The sequence below is a fragment of the Indicator indicator genome, chromosome 26, assembly GCF_027791375.1.
Source record: "Indicator indicator isolate 239-I01 chromosome 26, UM_Iind_1.1, whole genome shotgun sequence".
Classification (NCBI taxonomy): Eukaryota; Metazoa; Chordata; class Aves; order Piciformes; family Indicatoridae; genus Indicator; species Indicator indicator.
The window spans coordinates 16,775,603-16,796,763 of NC_072035.1; the positions used below are offsets into that span (position 1 = coordinate 16,775,603).

General features: G+C 56.0%; 1 protein-coding gene across 7 annotated transcripts in view; it reads left to right on the forward strand.

Moving 5' to 3' along the window:
- Window positions 1-2,135: 2,135 nt before the first annotated feature.
- Window positions 2,136-21,161, forward strand: part of AP1B1 (adaptor related protein complex 1 subunit beta 1) — a 28,206-nt gene continuing 9,180 nt past the window's right edge. For all 7 annotated transcript variants that reach the window (XM_054392986.1, XM_054392984.1, XM_054392987.1 and 4 more), the window contains exons 1-11: window positions 2,136-2,172; window positions 3,239-3,344; window positions 6,044-6,179; window positions 8,503-8,748; window positions 10,667-10,857; window positions 11,725-11,946; window positions 13,862-13,982; window positions 14,288-14,383; window positions 16,006-16,121; window positions 17,794-17,959; window positions 19,738-19,836. In XM_054392986.1, the coding sequence (XP_054248961.1) occupies window positions 2,136-2,172; window positions 3,239-3,344; window positions 6,044-6,179; window positions 8,503-8,748; window positions 10,667-10,857; window positions 11,725-11,946; window positions 13,862-13,982; window positions 14,288-14,383; window positions 16,006-16,121; window positions 17,794-17,959; window positions 19,738-19,836 (1,536 nt within the window). The remainder of the gene's footprint in view (window positions 2,173-3,238; window positions 3,345-6,043; window positions 6,180-8,502; window positions 8,749-10,666; window positions 10,858-11,724; window positions 11,947-13,861; window positions 13,983-14,287; window positions 14,384-16,005; window positions 16,122-17,793; window positions 17,960-19,737; window positions 19,837-21,161) is intronic.

Genomic DNA, 21,161 nt, shown 5'->3' on the forward strand with positions numbered 1-21,161 from the left:
TCCTTGCTTGGCCTCTCATCACCCTGCTTCAGGCACTGGAGTCTGGTGGTGCTGCCGAGGAGGTTGAGGGCTTGTTGTGGGGAGTGAGTCAGGGGTGTGCCTTAATTCTTCCAGCTCAGGCTGGAGGAAGAGGCTGTGGTTTGAGTTCTGGAGGCTGCTTTTGGTGCTGCAGGGATGAAAGGAGCAGGGGAGGTGGGTGGCCCTGCCTGTCTCAGAAATGAGTGGGGTTTTGGGGTGGCTCAAACATGCTGCAGGACCCAGCGGCTCCGGGAAACCGCAGGAAGGCAGCAGGCTTGATCCACATCCCCTGAGCTGGCTGCAGAAATGCCCTGCTAGGCTTCAAGTTTGCTTTCCAGGCACTTCTGCAGAGCAGGGGCTGACTGTGAGCCAGGCTGGTGAGACTGGAGGGGCTGCTGTAAATCCTCCTTTCCTCCTCCCTCCCTCTCTGGCAGGCCCGATCCGCAGGCAGGCGCAGAGAGCTGCTGCAGCGCAGCCCCGGAGCTCCCACTGCTGGCTGGAGAGTCCTCGACCTAGGGAGCAAAAAAAGGCTCTCCATAAATCCCAGGTAACTGAAGCAGGGAGGAGTGTTTGGCTTCTTGCCCAGGAAGCTGCTGGCTCTCAGGGCAGCCTTGCAGGGCTGGGCTAGCTCGGTGGCACCTTTCCTCCCCTCCCCAGCAGCATCATAGAATCACAGAATTGTTTCACTTGGAAAAGCCCTTTAGGACCTCTGAGTTCAACCATTCTTTAACCCTGCCAAGTCTGGTGCTAAACCATGGCCCTCAGCACCACATCTCTGCAGGTTTTGAACACCAAGGTTGTGCTGCCAGCACTGAAGGCAAGCCCTGAACCCATGCAAACTCTTTTTCTCTTACTGCCTGCCATGCTGGTGCTGCCTGTGTGCTCTTCCTGGTGGGTTCATCCCCCAAATTTTCTCCAGATTCTCTATTTATCCCTGCTGGGGATCCCTCCCCAGCTTGGACAGGGAACAGAGGATACAATTCCTCTGGTGTGCTCACAGGGCATTGCTGCATTTGGCTCTCAAGATGCTCATTTGCATTTTAAAAACGTTTGCAAGCTTTTTTTTTTTCCCTTTTTTTTCCCCTCTCCTTTTTTTTTTTTTTTTTTTTTTCTCTCTTGGCTTTGCTTCCCCTGTTCCTGCCCCTCCAAAGCTGCAAGGCCACTGCAGGCTTTCAAATACAATCCTGCCTGTTGAAGGCAAGATGGTGAAACAGCCCTAAAAAAGAAATCTCCCTGACCTTTAAAGAGGGGCTGTCTGCATCCTGCACTTTGGGCTCCCTCAGCCTGCCAAGCCACAGATCTGCCCTAAACTGCCTGAATTATATAATGCAGCCCCAAGTGCTGGGTGGGAACCTGCTGCTTGTGAAGCAACACTGCTGGAGAAGGGCTGGATTTGGGAAGAGGCTCCTTTTGATCCTGCTGGAGTGTTTGGCTGGGTGCTGGCAGACCTTCAGCTGTGCTTTGCCCTCACTCTGGCATTGGGCTGAGCCCCAGGCTTTGCTCAGTTCCTCTTGCCATGCAGGTGTGAGTAAGGGCTTGGGAGGAATTCTCCCCAGAGAAGTGATTCTTAGATGAGGAGACAAACTCAGGGGAGCCCTCACAGTGGGTACAAGAGCTGCCCAGCCCTTGTCACTGTTCAGTTCAGCTCAGATATCTTCCCTAAAGAAAGGGAAAAAGGGAGAGCTTGAGGTTAAGGGATGGGGCACCCTCCCCTCGGCAGGCTACCCCTCTGGGTGGGATAAGCAGAATAGCTGCTGGTGAGAGAAGCTAGCTGGGGCTGGAGCCTAACAGGAGTAAATGCTGCTGTCTTCAGCAACTGTTTTCTTCCTCCTCATCATCATCCTTGTTAGAGAACCAGCTCCTCAGCAGAGCCTGTGATGTGCCAGCATGGCTGCCAGGAGCTTGCCCTCTCCAGGAGAACGGGACCTGAGGGCTTCCCTGGGTGCTTCATCTTAGTGTGGCTCTTCCCATGAGATCCCAAACTCCTTTCTTCCCCTGGCTTTTCCTTCCCAGAGCTCTGGGTAGTAACTCCAGCAAGGGAACTAAGGAAACTCCCAACCCTTAACCTCTCTGGTCTGCCTTTTCTTGCAGGGACGTGCTGCCAGCTGGAGACCACTATGACAGACTCAAAGTACTTCACCACCACAAAGAAAGGTAAGAGAGGGAGCAGGAGGCTCACACAGTCTTTCTCAAATAATCAGGCTCTTCTTGCACCCTTAAAAGCCAGATGGAGAGGGCTGATCCTTGCAGAGAGGTGCCAGCTCTGCAGGGAGTGCTCTGAGCCCGTGCAGGATGCTGTGACTGACACCTTGCTCTGATGCAGCCAGCTTGGCTTCTGCATTGCCAGGGGGTCAGAGCACCTTGTCACCAGCTCCCCCCCCCCAACCCAGACAAGGCTGTTGGTACCTGAATTATTGGATTCAGCAGTCCAGGAGCAGCTGTGTGGGAGTTGATCCGCACCCTGAGGTGGGGTGGGACAGAAGTGCTGGGAGTGTTCATCTGAAGCACTTTCCAGATGGAGGAATTAACTCAGAGGAAAGCCATGTGGCATCTTCCTCTTCAGTCTGTTTGGCCAGGAGTAGATAAAGAGCTCAGCCTGGCTTCACTGAGCAGAAGGCAATGCCCTTGGGCTGGGGCCACTGATTGCCCCAGCAAGAGGCTGGGCTGCCATGTATGTGCAGAGCAGGGTCTGAGAGCTACCACCACTTGCATGGGCTTCCCAAAATTCACCTGTGTTGGCTCCACTGGTGCTTGCTGGAGTTGTGGTGGGCTCCCCAGGTAGGGGAGGGCTCACAGCAGCCGTGGGGGGTGTGGCTTTGCTCTGTGCTGTGATAAGCCCCACACAGCCCAAAACAGCCACCAAAGAAACCCTGTGTCCCGTGCTGGGGCTGCGGGGTGCTGCTGGTTGTCACTGCTGTGGCACATCCCATCCCTGCAACCCTCCAGGGCTTTCTCAGGGCTGGAGGAGCTGCAGGGATGTGCAGCTTGTCTCTGTTTCCATGGATAAGAACTGAGCCCTCAGAGCAGCCCCAGCCCTCAGTGAGATATTTGGGAAGTTAAATTCCCCTTTTTCCAGCTCTCTGGAGCACCCAGGCTGCAAAGGAACCACAGCATGCAATGAGTGGGAGCTAAGATGACCCTTTCCTGGGATCAGCACCCAGCAGGAGGGGTGGGTGTCCCATGCCCTAACCCTGAGCTCTCCCTTTTCCCCTTCCTTCAGGGGAGATATTTGAGCTAAAAGCTGAACTGAACAGTGACAAGAAGGAGAAGAAGAAGGAGGCAGTGAAGAAGGTGATCGCCTCCATGACCGTTGGTAAAGATGTCAGGTGTGTGCCAGGGGTGCCAAACCACGCCAGGAGGGTGCCTGGGTGGCACGGAGGGCTCCCATTTGCTGTTGCCTCCAGGGGTTTTTGTGCTGGTTTTCACCTTGGGGCAAGGACTGGGTGAGCTCCTGGCCACAGCTTTACCACCTGCTAGGGGAGGAAAATGTTTGTGGGAGCGTGGCTGTCTGGCAGGAAGGGGCTTGCCTGGCTTTGGGGGTAATCTGGCTGAAAGAGGATTGGTCTGGCTGCCAGATCAGTTGTTGGGATTATTGCTGCTTCCTTCAAGGGTTGCTAACAACAAGCAGAGCCCCCTGCTGTGAGCCTGTACAGCAGAGGGGCAGTGGCTCTGCTGCGGTGTCCAGCAGCCTTTTGCAGCCGTTCCAGCCCCAAAGGTCGGGCAGCTGCTTCTCCCTCTTCCCCTGTGCCCATCTGAAGGAGCAGCACGTGGCCTTTCCGTCCCCTCCTCCCCACACTGACCTGTCCCTGCACAGTGTGCTTTTCACAGCCCATTTGAGAGGAGATGGAGGGGAAAAACACACCCTGGGCTCAGTGTTTGGTAAACTGCCGTGGCCCCAGCTCCTGGAGCCTTCTGGCGGTTGGCCACCAGACGAGGCTGAGGACTTGCCTGAGGGCTCAGCAGAAGCTGCATGGATTGGAGAAGAGATGTGCCAGCCCATTTTTGGGAGAGTTGTGTGTATTTTAGGCTTCAAGGAAGCAGTCTGCTAAGCTCACCCCTCCCTGGAAGGCTGGTTCAGCCTGGGCTGAAGCCAGCAGATGTGGGTGGCAGCTCTGCCACAGGAGGACCATCAAAGGGCAGTACCACAGGCTTAGGGTGCCCTGGGTTTGATCCTGTAAGCAATGGTTGCTGGGCTTGCAGTGGCTGAGAAGCCTCCAGGAGCCACAGGACATCTGTCAGGGATAACTCCTCCTGGGACCTTGATTGCCTCTCCTCAGATGGTTTAGAGAGCTGTCTGTGTCTTTAACAGTCTGGATGGTCTGTGGTGAGCCAGCATCTCTGGCAGCTCCAGGGTGTTTAATTCGTAGCAGGAGCAGGTTTGGGATGGGGAAGCTCTGAGCTCCTTGCAGGCATCTCTAATCCATCCTAGTGGAGCATGGTTCTGCTGCAAGGCTCCCTCAGGGCTGTTCCTTACAGCCAGCCCTGGATATTTCACTTCTCTCATGTAATGTTTCTCTTGGAGGAGCACTCAGCAGTTTGCATCAGGACAGGTTTAATGTCCACAGGATCCTAGAAACACAGAATAGTTTGGTTGGAGAAGATCTTTAAGACCATAGAGTTTAATCATTAACCCAGCACTAAACCAGGTCCCCCAGCACCACATCTCCAGGGCTCTAGGAACAGGGACTCCACCACTGCCCTGGGCAGCCTGGGCCAGGCTTGACAACCCTTTTGAGGAAGAAATTTTCTCATGTCCAGCCTGAACCTCTTGAGGCCATCTCCTCTTGTCCTGTCACTTGTTCCTTGGGAGAAGAGACCAACTCTCACCTGGCTCCAGACTCCTCTCAGGGAGCTGTAGACAGTGAGAAGGTCTTTCCTCAGCCTCCTCTTCTCCAGGCTGAACAACTCCAGTTGCCTCAGCTGCTCCTCACCAGCCCTGTTCTCCAGACCCTCTGCTACCCTTCTCTGGACCTGCTCCAGCCCCTCCATGTCCTTCCAGGAGTGAGGGGTACAAAACTGAACCCAGTATTTCAGGTGTGGCCTCACCAGTGCCCAGTACAGGGGGACAATCAGTTCCCTACTCCTGTTGGCCATGCTATTGTTGATCCAAGCCAGGGTGCTGGTGGCCGCCTTGGCCACCTAGGCATATGCTGGCTCACCTTCAGCTGCTGTTGACCAACACCTCCTGGTCCTTTTCCACTGGCCAGTTTATAACCACCATGTCTCAGGCCTGGAGTGTTCATGGGGTTGTTGTGACCCAAGTACTGGATGATGGTCTTGCACCTTTTCCCAGGGCAGTGGACACCCAGTGGAGCTGGGATCCAGCAGAGCCATGTGGGAGAGCTCATTTTCAGTCCATCAGGGGCTGTTTGAGCTGCTCTTGATACAGCTCCCTAAAGAAATGCCCTGGTTTGGATGATTTCACAGGATGTTAGGGGTTGGAAGATCATCCAGTCCAACCCCCCTGCCAGAGCAGGAGCAGAGAATCCAGCACAGGTCACACAGGAATGCATCCAGATGGGGCTTGAAAGTCTCCACAGAAGGAGACTCCACAACCTCTCTGGGCAGCCTGTTCCAGGGCTCTGGGAGCCTCCCAGGGAAGAAGTTCCTCCTCATGTTGAGGTGGAACCTCCTGTGCTGGGATTTATAAGCATTGCCCCTTGTCCTATCTCAGGGTGCAATGGAGAAGAGCCTGTCCCCCACCCTCAGATAATTAGAAACATTCATTAAATCCCCTCTCAGACTTCTCTTTTCCAGACTAAGCAGCCCCAGGGCTCTCAGCCTCTCCTCCCAGGGCAGTGCTCCAGACCCTGCATCAACCTGGTAGCCTCTGTTGGACTCTCATCAGTAGATCTTTGTCCTTCTTTAACCAGATCTGCTGCAGGATGGGCTCAGCTTCTGTGAGACCTGGGGTTTGCTGGCTTCAGGAGTAGGTTGAGCCATGCAAGGGGATGGCCACATGCCTGGGGAGGTGTGGGGGTCTCCTTCCTCCAGCTCCTCAGTGTGGCCATGTCCTGTGTTTCAGTGCTCTCTTCCCAGATGTGGTAAACTGCATGCAGACGGACAACCTGGAGCTGAAGAAGCTGGTCTACCTCTACCTGATGAACTATGCCAAGAGCCAGCCAGACATGGCCATCATGGCAGTCAACACCTTTGTGAAGGTGAGAGGAGAGGGCTGCATGCCCCAGGGCCACAGGCTGCAGCCCCACCACCGCCATTACCGCTTTCCCTGGAGGCCACCACCCCGAGCTGCTCTGTAACCTGTTCCAAAGGCTGACAAAGCCCTGGAGCAGGCTGCCCACAGAGGTTGTGGAGTCTCCTTCTCTGGAGAGATTACAAACCTGCCTGGCCATTGTGATCTCGGGCATGCTGCTGTGGGTGCCCCTGTTTTAATCTCTAGAGGTTCCTTCCAGCTCTCATTCTGCTGGGATTCTGTGAAAGGAGAGAGTGTGGGCAGGTTTCCAGACCCTCTCTTTCTCTCTCTCTCCCTCCCTCCCTCCCTCTCTTTCTCTCCCTCCCTCCCTCCCTCCCTCTCTTTCTCTCCCTCCCTCCCTCCCTCCCTCCCTCTCTTTCTCTCCCTCCCTCCCTCCCTCCCTCTCTTTCTCTCCCTCCCTCCCTCCCTCCCTCCCTCTCTTTCTCTCCCTCCCTCCCTCCCTCCCTCTCTTTCTCTCCCTCCCTCCCTCCCTCTCTTTCTCTCCCTCCCTCCCTCCCTCCCTCCCTCCCTCTCTTTCTCTCCCTCCCTCCCTCCCTCTCTTTCTCTCCCTCCCTCCCTCCCTCTCTTTCTCTCCCTCCCTCCCTCCCTCTCTTTCTCTCCCTCCCTCCCTCCCTCTCTTTCTCTCCCTCCCTCCCTCCCTCTCTTTCTCTCCCTCCCTCCCTCCCTCTCTTTCTCTCCCTCCCTCCCTCCCTCTCTTTCTCTTTCTCCCTCCCTCCCTCCCTCCCTCCCTCTCTTTCTCTTTCTCCCTCCCTCCCTCCCTCCCTCTCTTCTCTTTCTCCCTCCCTCCCTCCCTCCCTCTCTTTCTCTTCTCCCTCCCTCCCTCCCTCCCTCTCTTCTCTCTCCCTCCCTCCCTCCCTCCCTCTCTTTCTCTCTCCCTCCCTCCCTCCCTCTCTTCTCTCTCCCTCCCTCCCTCCCTCCCTCTCTTTCTCTCTCCCTCCCTCCCTCCCTCTCTTTCTCTCTCCCTCCCTCCCTCCCTCTCTTTCTCTCTCCCTCCCTCCCTCCCTCTCTTTCTCTCTCCCTCCCTCCCTCCCTCTCTTTCTCTCTCCCTCCCTCCCTCCCTCTCTTTCTCTCTCCCTCCCTCCCTCCCTCTCTTTCTCTCTCCCTCCCTCCCTCCCTCTCTTTCTCTCTCCCTCCCTCCCTCCCTCTCTTTCTCTCTCCCTCCCTCCCTCCCTCTCTTTCTCTCTCCCTCCCTCCCTCCCTCTCTTTCTCTCTCCCTCCCTCCCTCCCTCTCTTTCTCTCTCCCTCCCTCCCTCCCTCTCTTTCTCTCTCCCTCCCTCCCTCCCTCTCTTTCTCTCTCCCTCCCTCCCTCCCTCTCTTCTCTCTCCCTCCCTCCCTCCCTCTCTTTCTCTCTCCCTCCCTCCCTCCCTCCTTTCTCCCTCCCTCCCTCCCTCCCTCCCTCCCTCCCTCCTCCCTCCCTCCCTCCCTCCCTCTCTTTCTCCCTCCCTCCCTCCCTCCCTCTCTTTCTCCCTCCCTCTCTTCTCCCTCCCTCTCTTTCTCCCTCCCTCTCTTTCTCCCTCCCTCTCTTTCTCCCTCCCTCTCTTTCTCCCTCCCTCTCTTTCTCCCTCCCTCTCTTTCTCCCTCCCTCTCTTTCTCCCTCCCTCTCTTTCTCCCTCCCTCTCTTTCTCCCTCCCTCTCTTTCTCCCTCCCTCTCTTTCTCCCTCCCTCTCTTTCTCCCTCCCTCTCTTCTCCCTCCCCCTCTCCCTCCCCTCTCTTCTCCCTCCCTCTCCCTCCCTCCCTCTCTTTCTCCCCTCCCTCCCTCCCTCCCCCTCCCTCCCCTCCCTCTCCCCTCCCTGTCCCCTCCCTCTCCCCTCCCTGTCCCTCCCTCTCCCCTCTCTCTCCCTCCCTCTCCCTCCCTCTCCCTCCCTCTCCCTCCCTCTCCCTCCCTCTCCCTCCCTCTCCCTCCCTCTCCCTCCCTCTCCCTCCCTCGCCCTCCCTCTCCCTCCCTCTCCCTCCCACTCCCTCCCTCTCCCTCCCTCTCCCTCCCTCTCCCTCCCTCTCCCTCCCTCTCCCTCCCTCCCTCCCCCTCCCTCCCCCTCCCTTCCCTCCTTCCCCTCCCTCCCACTCCCTCCCACTCCCTCCCACTCCCTCCCCTCTCCCCCCCACTCCCTCCCCACTCCCTCCCACTCCCTCCCACTCCCTCCCACTCCCTCCCACTCCCTCCCCCTCCCTCCCCCTCCCTCCCCCTCCCTCCCCCTCCCTCCCCCTCCCTCCCCCTCCCTCCCCCTCCCTCCCCCTCCCTCCCCCTCCCTCCCCCTCCCTCATCCCTACAGGACTGTGAGGACCCCAACCCGCTGATCCGGGCTCTGGCTGTCCGGACCATGGGCTGCATCCGTGTGGACAAGATCACGGAGTACCTATGTGAGCCCCTGCGCAAGTGCCTGAAGGATGAGGACCCCTATGTGCGCAAGACTGCCGCCGTCTGCGTGGCCAAGCTGCACGACATCAACGCCCAGCTGGTGGAGGACCAGGGCTTCCTCGACACCCTTAAAGACCTCATCTCCGACTCCAACCCCATGGTGATTATTTCATTGGATCATTAGGTTGGGAGAGACCTTAGAGGTCATCTACTCCAACCTCCCCACCACGGGCAGGGACACCTCTCAGCTAGGCTTGGGTGCTTAAGGCCTCATCCAGCCTGGCCTTGAATGCCTCCAGGGAGGAGCCATCTGCAACCCCCCCAACCTCGTTCCAGAGTCTCACCACCTTTGTGCTGAAAAACTTCTTCCTAAGCTCCAGTCTAACTCTGCTCTCCCTCAGCTTCAAATCATTCCCCCTTGTCCTACACACCCTTAGGAAAAGTCCCTCTACAGCCTGCAGACTGGTTTTGGGGACAGCTCTTTCCGAGGGCTGTGTTGCTGTGTTCCTTGTCTCCTGGCTGGAAGGTTTCTCCAGTTCATTGGCAGTGTTACTGCTCTGTTCCCAGCATGAGGGAGGCTGGGCAGGGACTGTTCAGAAGGGCCTGTGGGGACAGGACAAAGGGCAATAGTTCGGAGCTGGAGCAGGGCAGATTTAGGTTGGACATCAGGAGGAAGTTCTGCACAATGAGGCTGGGGAGACACTGGAACAGGTTGCTCAGGGCTGTGGTTGCAACCCCATCCCTGGAGACCTTCAAGATCAGCCTTGGTCAGGGTCGGAGGAGGGTTTGGACAAGATGATCTTTTCAGGGTCTTTTCCAACCCTATACAATCTGTGAATCTGTGAGGCTGCCCTGGCAAGCTTGGAGCAGGAGATCGTAGAATCATAGATTTGTTTGGGTTGGCAAAGCCCTCTAAGATTGAGTCCAGCCATCAACCCACCACCACCATGGCCATCAAACCATGTCCACACATTTCTTGAAGACTTCCAGGGATGGTGACTCCACCACCTCCCTGAGCAGCCTGTTCCAATGCCTGACAATAGGCAGGAGAACTCTCTGTGGCTCACAGACTTTAGGTGGGCATTTGCAAAAATTCTCTTCCCTCATTTGCTGTTCTTCCAAACAGCAGTTTGAGTTTTGGCCATTTGCAATATTGATCCAGATCCTGGAATCAAAGAGAGAGTGGCAGAATGGCTCTGTCACCACCTAGCTGATGGCTCTTGCCTCTGCTGAGGGTTTCCCAGCAGCTGGGCTTTAGTCTCTGTGCCTTTCCCCAGATGTGAGTGACTTCAAAGCTGCTTTCCCCAGGAGTTCTTTACCCTGGGCCTTTGTTGCTCTCCAGATGTTGCCAGTGGCACAGCAGCAAGCCCAGGAGCTGCTGCAGAAAGCCATGGGGCTCCTCAGAGCTGCCTGGGGAAAGAGAGGGAAGTAGGCTGCTCCCTGCTGGGGTGGGGCCAAGGCTGGCTTCTGCTGAACATGTGTGAAGCATGGGTGGTGAGGCCATGCTGGTGGTGATTGCTCATCTCCTGAGCACCAGCTGCTGGGGAGGAGAAGCTGGTGCCCAGATGTTGCTGGGATGTGAGGTGTTGATACAGAGGATTCATAGATGGATAGAATGGTTTGAGCTGGAAAGGACCCTAAAGGTCATCTAGTTCCAACCTCCTGCCATGAGCAGGGACACCTCCCACCAGCCCAACCTGCCCTTGAACACCTCCAGGGAGGGGACATCCACAGCCTCCCTGGACAACCTGTTCCAGTGTCTCACCACCCTCACTGGAAGGAATTTCTTCCTCATCTCCAGTCTCAATCTGCTCTCCTCAAGCTTCAATCCATTGTCCCTTGTCCTGTCACTACAAGCCCTTACAAAAAGTCCCTCCCCAGCTCTCCTGTAGCCCCCTTCAGGTACTGGGAGGCTGCTCTGAGGTCTTGCTTGGAGCCTTCTCTTCTCCAGGCTGAACAGCCTCAACTCTCTCAGCCTTTCATTATAGGGGAGGTGGTCATCTGCTGACACCAGCTTTCCCCTGGGCTGCTGAACCACTGTTTGGTGTCACCTAACCTGTCCTTGTCCCCTCTGGCAGGTAGTAGCCAATGCAGTAGCAGCACTCTCGGAAATAGCAGAGTCTCACCCCAGCAGCAACCTCCTGGACCTCAACCCTCAGTCCATCAACAAGCTGCTCACAGCCTTGAATGAGTGCACTGAGTGGGGCCAGATCTTCATCCTGGACTGCCTAGCAAACTACATGCCCAAGGATGACCGGGAAGCCCAGAGGTGAGGGAGCTTCTGGCTGCTGCTGGGGCAGTGCTGCCCTCAGGGTACCCCAGAGCAGGGCTGGGAAGGGAAGGTGGAGAGGCAGGTATGGACTGAAGGGCCTGACACTGCTGCTCCTCCTCTAAGAAGCATCTTTATCCTCCTGACTCTTGGAGTCCTGCTGTAGGAGGTGGGACAGTGGGCATCTGCTGGCCATTGTGCCTTGGGCACAGCCATCTGGAGATGGCCATGGTCCCATAATGAGTCCTGTCCCTGTGTTGGCACAGGGACTGTGCTTCTCCTGCTGCTTCAGAATGTGGCCTTGCCATGCAGCAAGGGACAACAGGCACTCAGGAGCTTGGAAAAGGGGTCACTGCAACAGGGTTTTGCAGGGGCTGGGAAATCAGATTCATGGAATGGTAGGAGTTGGAAGGGACTTCTGGAGTTTATCCAGTCCAGCCCCCCTGCTAAAGCAGGGCACCCACAGCAGCTTGCCCAGCATCACAATGGCCAGGTGGGTTTGGAATCTCTCCAGAGAAGGAGACTCCACAACCTCTCTGGGCAGCCTGCTCCAGGCCTCCAGCACCCTCACACCAGAGGATTTTCTCCTGTTCAGATAGAACCTCCTGGGTTCCAGTTTGTGCCCTCTGCCCCTTGTCCTGTTGCTGGGCACCACTGCCAAGAGTCTGGCCCCAGCTCTTGCTCCCCACCCTTTAGCTCTTGCTGAGTATTAAATAACCTTCCCCAGGGTGTTTAAGAACCAGTTCAGCACCTCTTGGGAAGGTCTTGAGCTGCTGAGCCATCCTGCTGCAGACTCTGCAGTGCCTGGTAGCTGAGCTATGACCATTCTCTTCCCCTTCTCCTTCCCCTCACCTGGGACACCTCCAGCATCTGCGAGCGGGTGACACCCAGGCTGTCCCATGCCAACTCAGCAGTGGTGCTGTCAGCAGTGAAGGTGCTGATGAAGTTCATGGAAATGCTGTCAAAGGACCTGGATTATTATGGGACACTGCTGAAGAAGCTGGCCCCACCACTGGTCACCCTGCTGTCTGCAGAGCCCGAGCTGCAGTACGTGGCCCTGCGCAACATCAATCTCATCGTGCAGAAGAGGTGAGTGCCTCGGTGTGTGCCTGGAGGCACAGCCTGGCTTCACCATTCCCTCTTCCCTGTGGATGCTGCCTCCCTGTCCTTCAATCCCTCTGATTCTGGTGGTGGGGCTTTATCTGTTGTTTTTGTTGTTTGTTTTTTTTTTCTCTTATTATTTAAACCCCGAAGTCTGGGCACAGAGAATGTGGTGAGGCAATGAGCAGGGAGCTGAGTTGGGATCCTCAGGAGGGTTTTCTTTAATTTGTTGTTTTTTTTTGGATGAGCAAAGGGTGGAAAAGCCAAAGAGTGAGACTTTGGCTGAGTCATGAAACATCTGGTGAGAGATTTTGGTGAGATCAGCTCATTTCTCTGCAGCTAGCCTCTCGGAGTAAGTGCTGAGAGTCCTTTTGTCCCTTTCCTGATCTAAAGTCACCAATGGGCAGGAGGTGTCCAAAGCCCCTCACATGTACCCTGAGCAGAACTGGCCAGCTGGAGAGCTGTGCTCCATGGTGACAGCCCTGGTCAGATGATTTGTTGTCCTACCAGCTAGCTCTGGGGTTGTCTTTTAAAAATAGCAGAAATTGCTGGGAGAAGTGGAAAGCAATTAGTGTCCCTGTGAGCAGGAATGTGGCAGACAGCTTGGCTCCTTGGAGCTGTTCCTGGCCTCTCTCTTTCCCAGCTTAGAGAGAGATGAGAAAGGTCCAGCCTAGCCCTGAGGTGTGGGTTTGCATCCCTGCTTTCCACAAGACATCCCTCCCAACCTTGGCAAGACAATTGGTTGCTCTTGTATGCAGCAAGATTGTGCTGTTCCCCTGAGTGCTGGCAAAGGGGAGCCAAAGGACAGAGTCCTGAGTTCCTTGGCATTGAATGGGCCCTCAAAGCCTTGTCCTTGTGGCCAAGGAGCCTCCTGGCCCACAGTTGTTCACTCTCCAGCTCTGGGGTTCCGCAGCTTGTGTCCTTGAGCCTTCAGCTCCAGGCTCAGCTAAGGAGTGCTGAGTCACGCTTTGGACTGGCTCACAGAGGGATGGATTTGCACAGGCTTGGGGCATTAGCTGGCTGCAGGGTCAGGAGAATAAATCCCCATCCATCCCCTGGCCAGTGTGCACCTTTCTGAAGAGAACAACTCCCTTTCTGCCTGCTAGTCACTGCCTGGGTCAGAACCTGGAGGTGGGAGCAGAGCTCAGACTGGTTTCGTAGGAAGGGACATCTAAAGGTTATCCAGGGCAGTCCCCCTGCAGCCAGCAGGGACAGCTGCAATTAGAGCAGGTTGCTCACAGCCCCAGACAACCTCACCTGGCATGTCCCACATCTGTGGCCAACGTGGGACAGGCTCTCAGCACCGTCAGTGTCAAATATTTCTCCTTTCTCTCCACTCTGAATCTCCCTCTTTTAATTTCAAGCCATCACCTCTTGCCCTGGCACAACAGGCCCTGCTCACAAGTCTGTCCCCAGGTTTTCTGATTGACTCCTTCCAGAAATGAAAGGCCACCAGAAGGTCTCTCTATAGCCTTTTCTTCTCCAGGCAGAACAAGCTCAACTCTCAGCCTGGCCTCACAGCAGAGGGCTTCCAGCCCTCCCAGCATTGCTGTGGCCTCCTCTGGCCCTGCTCCAACAGGTCCCTGTCTGTGCTGAGGACTCCAGAGCTGCCCCAGCACTGCAGGTGGGGGTCTCAGCAGAGCACAGCAGAGGGGCAGAATCCCCTCCCTGCCCCTGCTGCCCACACTGCTGGGGATCAGCCCAGGGCAGGGCTGGCTCTGGGCTGGCAGTGCTGGGTGCCAGCTCCTGTTGCTTCTGCCAGTAAAGAAATCTTTCAACAGCAGTGTTTGGTGTCCAGAAAGCTGTGGAGAAAGCCATGGTTTCTGGCAGGTGCTTGGTGTCTCTGTGGTGACAGGTGAAGGGCAATGTGTGTCTGCCTTAATCCCTGCCTCCTGTGCTGCAGGCCTGAGATCCTGAAGCACGAGATGAAGGTGTTCTTCGTCAAGTACAACGACCCCATCTATGTCAAGCTGGAGAAGCTGGACATCATGATCCGCCTGGCTTCCCAGGCCAACATTGCTCAGGTCAGGCTCTGGGCCCCAGGGCGGGGGGGAGCAGGGGCTCTCAGCCCCACCAGGAGGGGATTCACAGTATCACAGCATCACAGTGTATCAGAGGGTGGAAGGGACCTAAGAGCTCATCAGGTCCAACCCCCCTGCCAGAGCAGGATCACTTAGGATTCAGCCGAGTAACCCCAGGCCCAGCTTTGCAGGATGCAGACCAGAGTAGCTGCACCTCCCTGTTAGCTTCTGCTGGGTCACTGCCTGGCATGTCTGGTGGCTTTCCTTGCTGCCAGGCCAGGCTCTCATTGCCTGGTCTTCTCTGGCAGGTTCTGGCAGAGCTGAAGGAATATGCCACCGAGGTGGACGTGGACTTCGTGAGGAAGGCGGTGAGGGCCATCGGCCGCTGTGCCATCAAGGTGGAGGTGAGCACTGTACCACTTGGCTCCTGGTGGCAGCTGGGGCTGGCTTCTCCAGCATGTACTAGAGAGATCTCACCCCAGGAGTTGGATTCATAGAATGGTTTTGTTTGGAAGGGACCTCAAAGATCATCCAGTTCCAACCCCCTGTCCCATGGGCAGGGACACCTTCCACTAGGCCAGGTTGCTCAAGGTCTCATCTAACCTGGCCTTGAGCCACTTCCAGGGAGAGGGCATCAATGACCTCCCTGGGCTTAGCACTGTCTATGAGCTGGAGTCAACCTGGGCCTGGGGATGAGCTACAGTGGTCCCATGAGGCACAGCACAAGGTGTGAGGAGGGTTTTTCACCCCATTACCATTTGCCACTGGAGAGGTTTTAGGATTGCGCTCACCCCATGCTCTGTCTTCTGAGGAGCAGTTGAGGGACCTGGGGTTGCTTAGTCTGGAGAAAAGGAGGCTGAGGGGACACCTTCTGGCTCTCTACAACTTGCTGAAAAGAGGTTGGAGTGAGGTGGGGGTTGGTCCCTTTTCCTAAGGAACAAGTGATAGGACAAGAGGAAATGGCCTCAAGTTGCCCCAGGGGAGGTTTGGGGTGGACACAAGGAACAATTTCTTCCCCAAAAGGCTGTCAAGGCCTAGCTTGGACTGCCCAGGGCAGTGGGGGAGTTGCCATCCCTGGAAGGATTTTGAAGCCATGGAGATGTGGTGCTGAGGGACATGGTTTGGTGGTGCTCTGGCAGTGCTGGGTTAGTGGTTGGACTTGATGATCTTAAAGGTCTTTTCCAACCACACCGTTCTGTGGTGCTGTTGACAATCCAGCAGATGACACAAGTGGCTTGTTCAGGGACTGTAGGGAGGGAACTGCCACCTTACTGAGGGGCTTTGCTTCTCCTCAGGGGTGATCTGAGGAAGGAGGTCATTGAACACCTTGCTCAAACAATGGCTCTGCATGGCCCAGGCCAATTTCCAGACCAGGTTGTATAGCTTTGAGCCTGCTGATCCTGCGCTGGGTTCGCTGCAAAGCATCCTCCATCAAGTGGGACAAAAACCCTCAGCACCAGCAAGGGCACTGGAGGAGCCAGCACAGGAGGCTGGCTCAGGTTTGCCTCCTACCAAGAGCTGAGCCTGGATCCCTTCCCGATCTCCAGTGGGATTTGTCACCACAGAAACGCAACCTCTAGAGATCACCCAGTCCACCCCCCCTGCCAAAGCAGGACCACCTAGGACAACCCTACAGGAACACATCCAGATAGGTCTTGAAAATCCATGACCTGAGCTCTTTGTCCCTTGATGTTCATTCTGAGCACTGTGGCTGTGCAGAGCCAAACTAAGGCAAGGTGCAAGGTGCTGCTGCTCCAGCAAGTCAAGGTCTGGGCTCAGTGCTTCATTCCTGAAATGCATCCTGTGGGATGAGGGAGCAAAAGCTGTGGTGGAAGAGGAGGCTCTGGGAGCATGCAGGGGGGTGAGGAGGAGCCAGACATGGCTGGGAAGGGGAAACCACATGGGTCTGGGTTGGGTCGGGGGGTGATGCAGAGGGGCTAAGGCAGTGAGGAGGAGGGGGAGGGACAGTGAGGCTTTGGTGGGGGGAGCTAAGGTCAGAGCTGCTGAGTGACCAAGTCCCCCCCAGCAATCGGCTGAGCGCTGCGTCAGCACCCTGCTGGACCTCATCCAGACCAAGGTCAACTACGTGGTGCAGGAGGCCATCGTCGTCATCAAGGACATCTTCCGCAAGTACCCCAACAAGTGCGTGGCCTGCAGGGCTCGGGGGCATGCTCCTGCTCCAGATAGGTTCTTTCTCCTCCTCTCTGCTTTGGTGGGGGGCAGCTTACAAAGAGCCAGGCATGGGGGCCTCCTGGTGAGACAGTTGTGCACTTGCAGCCCGGAAAGCCAACCACATCCTGGGCTGCATCGAGAGAAGCACAGCCAGCAGGTGGAGGGAGGGGATTCTGCCCCTCTGCTCTGCTCTGGTGAGACCCCACCTGGAGTACTGCATCCAGTGCTGGAGCCTCTATTACAAGAAGGATCTGGAGGTGCTGGAACGTGTCCAGGGAAGGGCCACAAGGATGAGCAGAGGGCTGGAGCTCCTCTCCTATGAGGACAGACTGAAAGAGTTGGGGCTGTTCAGTCTGGAGAAGAGAAGGTTCCAAGGTGACGTTCTTGTGGCCTCCCAGTATCTTAAGGGGGCTACAAGAAAGCTGGGGAGGGACTTCTTAGGATGTCAGGTAGTGATAGGACCAGGGGGAATGGAACAAAACTAGAAGTGGGGAGATTCAGATTAGATGTTAGGAAGAAGTTTTACACCATGAGGGTGATGAGACACTGGCACATGCAGGGGGGGTGTGGAAGCCTCATCCCTGGAGGTTTTTAAGATCAGGCTGGATATGGCTCTGAGCAACCTGATCTAGTGTGAGGTGTCCCTGCCCATGGCAGGGGGGTTGGAACCGGATGATCCTTGAGGTCCCTTCCAGTCCTGACAATTCTATGATTCAATCAGTCTGCCTGGAGCAAAGGTGGCTTTGGATTTTATGGTTTGGGGCTGTGATCACCAGTCAGTGCTGCTGTCCCAGGAGTTCCACTGGCAGTAGGAAAGCTGTCCCCAGCCCCAGCAACATCCTCAGCCCCCTGCTGATGGTAGTTCCAGATTGGTCGATTCGTAGAATGGTTTGGGTTGGAAGGGACCTCAAAGCTCATCCAATTCCAACCCCCCTGCCATGGGCAGGGACACCTCCCACCAGCCCAGGTTGCTCAAGGCCTCATCCAGCCTGGCCTTGAACATCTCAAGGGAGGAGGCATCTACAACCTCCCTGGGCAACCTGTTCCAGTGTCTCACACCCTCACTGGAAAGAATTTCTTTCTAATCTCCAGTTTCAATCTGCCCTCCTCAAGCTTCAATCCAGAGATCCAAACAGGTAGGAGCTGCCAGAGAACTCGAGGTTCCTCAAGTCAGCACAAACCATCTCTGGCTCTTAATTCAACCCTCCTGGGGTGAGGGCAGCAGGAGGAGAAGGGAGTCTTCTAGCTTCTCTGGGCTGAATCCTGATCACTGCCTGGTCATGAAGTCCTACATTAGTGATGGAGTTAGTGACCAGCAGGGGCTCAGCAGAGCTGCTGGTGACTCGGGGCTGCTGCAGAAAGGAGGGACATCAGCGGAGCAGGGCTGAGAAATTCATTCAGCAGCAAGGCTGAAGAGCAGACAACATGTTCTGGGGCTGAGGAAGGCTTGGTGTGGGCAGTGTCACACCAAGCTGCAGTCCTGGGGAGAGAGGCCAGCTGCAGGCAGCTGGGAAAAGCTCTTCATGGTGTCCTCAGCACCGTCCTCGTTCTTGCTGAGGGTGATGTGATGTGGTTTGGAGCTAGGGCAGAGCTGGGATTTGGGTTTCTTGCTTTCAGTGAAGGTTTCTCACCTTCCTTGAAGGTATGAGAGTGTCATTGCCACCCTGTGTGAGAACCTGGACTCCCTGGACGAGCCTGAGGCACGGGCAGCCATGATCTGGATCGTGGGCGAGTACGCGGAGCGCATCGACAACGCCGACGAGCTGCTGGAGAGCTTCCTGGAGGGCTTCCACGATGAGAGCACCCAGGTGCAGTGGGGTGGCCTGCTCTGGCCACCAGCAGGACCAGCTGGCTGAGGGCTGGCACTGGGACAAAGCTTGTGCTGATGGAAGTGCAGTGTGAAGTTGCTCTAGGAGGGTCTTTGTACTCGGCTCTGGTGAGGCCACAGCTTGAGCACTGTGTCCAGTTTTGGGCACCTCAGTACAGGAGAGATGTGGAGGTGCTAGAGCCAGTACAGAGGAGGGCAAGGAAGCTGTGAAGGCCCTGGAGAGTAAATCTGATGAAGAACAACTGAAGGAGCTGGGGATGGTTAGTTTGGAAAAGAGGAGGCTGAGGGGAGATCCCATTGCTCTCTACAATTGCCTGAAAGGACATTGTGGAGAGGTTGGTGCTGGTCTTTTCTCACAGGTAATTAGTGATAGAGCAAGAGGGAATGGCCTCAAGCTACAACTGGGTAGGTTTAGACTGGAGACTAGGAAACATTTCCCAGCAGGAGTGGTCAGGCATTGGAATGTGCTGCCCAGGGAGGTAGTTGAGTCACCAACCCCGGATGTGTTTAAAGGTGGCTTGGATGTGGTGCCTGGGGCTATGGTTTAGGGGTGAACCTTGTACAGTAGGGTCCTGGGTTGGACTTGGTGATCCTGAGGGTCTTTTCCAACCTGAATATTTCTGTGATTCCTCAAGGTGTTTGCTTTGCAGGCACTCAGGGCAGTGGTGTCCCACAGCGGCTTTGGGTGTGGAACGTGGCCCATGAAATGCCACCATGGTGGTGTCTCAAGCACCCTTCCCCTTTAGTAGCTGGGAGGGACCAGGTCTTTCCTCTGTGCCAGGACAGGATCAGCCCTTTGGAGATGGAAAACAAAGTCAGACAGCTGGAATGAGCAGAGGGATGTGCCTGCTCCTTGTTTGGGCATGTTCAGCCTGGGGAAGGGAAGGCTCCAGGGAGACCTGGTGGCCTTTCAGTACTAGAAGGTGCCAATCGGAAAGCTGGGGAGAGACTTTGGAGCAGGGCCTGCTGTGACAGGACAAAGGGTGATGGTTTGAAACTAAAAGGGAGATTCAGAGTGGAGAGAAGGAAGAAATGTTTGACACTGAGGGTGCTGAGAGCCTGTCCCAGGTTGGCCAGAGAGGTGGGAGATTCCCCATGCCTGGAGGCATTCCAGGTGAGGTTGTTTGGGGCTGTGAGCAACCTGCTGTAGTTGCAGCTGTCCCTGCTGGCTGCAGGGTGTGGGACTGGATGACCTTTAAAGGTTCTTTAGAACCCAGCCCAGTCTGTGGTTCTGGGATGGAGCACTGAGGCTGGTGGCTTTGCCTGTGGAAATTTTGGGGGGTTTCCATCCATGGAAACTTCTCCAACCCTACTGTGCAGAACACCATGAAACTGAGTCACAGTGAGCAGGGGAAAAGCAGGAAATGCAAACCAGCAAAGCCAGTGCTCCCACCTGCCCTGTCTCAGGGCTGAAGGCACCATCAGAGGTGACTTGCTGCTGTGTGTCCTGCTAACAGCCAGAGGATGCTCTGGGCACCACCCTTGTGGGATGGTGTGACCCAGTGCCAGGGCCTTGCCCAGTGACCTCCATATCAACTCATGGCTCTGGAGAGCTGAGGGTGCAGTAAGCAGCTTGCAAGGGCTGCAGACCTGGCTGGGAGCCATGCAGAGTGTCCTGACACTTGTCCCCACCCCTCAGGCTGTCCCCATGTGCTTGCTGCCTTGAATGGCTGCTGGGGGCAACATGCACCTGTCCTTGCCCAGCAGTGGTGTCATCTGGCTGGCTGGCTGTCCCTATCCCTGCCTGTCCGCCCACAGGTTCAGCTGCAGCTGCTGACAGCCATTGTGAAGCTGTTCCTGAAGAAGCCCACTGAGACCCAGGAGCTGGTGCAGCAGGTGCTGAGCCTGGCCACACAGGTGGGTAACAGCTCAGGCGTGAGCAAAGAGCTTCCCCTGGCCTTCACCACCCACCCTGAGTGTCAGTGGCTGGGTGATGCAGAACCCGTGACAGGAGGCAGATAATTGGAGCTTAACTCTGGAAGAGATGAGAGGTTTAAGTCCTGGAGAGTGAGGCCACCACCACCTGTGGCACAGGAGGCATCTTGTGCTCTTTCCCTGCTAAGGCTGGGGTAGCCTCTGTGCAACAGAGGTGGGTAGCAATAGCCTGGTAGAATTGGTTGGTTGGAAGAGGTCTTTAAGGTCATCCAACCACTAACCCAGCACTGCCAGGTCACCACTAAACCATGTCCCTCAGCACTGCATCTACAGGGCTGTGAAACCCTTCTGAGAACAGGAACTCCACCACTGCCCTGAGCAGCCTTTTCCAGGTCTTGACAACCCTTTTGGGGAGCAAATTGTTTCTCAGGCCCAGCCTAAACCTCCCCCAGTGCAACCTGAGGCCGTTTCCTCTTGTCCTGTCTCTTGTTCCTTGAGAGAAGAAACCAACCCCACCTGGCTCCAGCCTCCTTTTGAGGGAGCTGTGGAAATCTAGAAGGTGTCCCCTCAGCCTCCAGGCTGAACAACCACGTTTCTCTCAGCTGCTCTTCACCAGCCCTGTTCTCCAGACCCTTCCCCAGCCTCCTTGTCCATCTCTGGACTTGCTTCATCCCCTCAATGTCCTTCTTGGAGTGAGAGGCCCAAAACTGACCCCAGTGTATTTGAGGTGCAGGCTCACCATTGCAGAGTACAGGGGGACAACCCCTGCCTGGTCCTGCTGGCTACACCATTGCTGATCCAGGCCAGGATGTTGGTGGCCTTCTGGCCACCTCAGCACATGCTGGCTCCTCTTCAGCTTCTGCTGCCTGACACCTTCAGGTTCTTTTCCACTGGGCAGTTTCCAACCACTCTGCCCCAAGCTTGTAGCCTTCCTGGGGCTGTTGTGACTGAAGTCCACTTGTCCTTGCTGACCTCATCCCATCAGTGCAGCCTGGCCAGATCACAGAATCAACCAGGTTGGAAGAGACCTCCAAGATCATCAAGTCCAACCTATCACCTAGCCCTATCTAATCAATTAGACCATGACACTAAGTGCCTCATCCAGGCTCTTCTTAAACACCTCCAAGGATGCTGACCCCACCACCTCCCTGGGCAGCACATTCCAATGGGCAATCTCTCTGTGAAGAGCTTCTTTCTAAGATCAACTCTAAACCTCTCCCTGCACAGCTTGAGACTCTGTCCTCTTCTGCTGTTGCTGGTTACAGTGTTACAGTCTCACAGTATATCAGAGGTTGGAAGAGACCTCA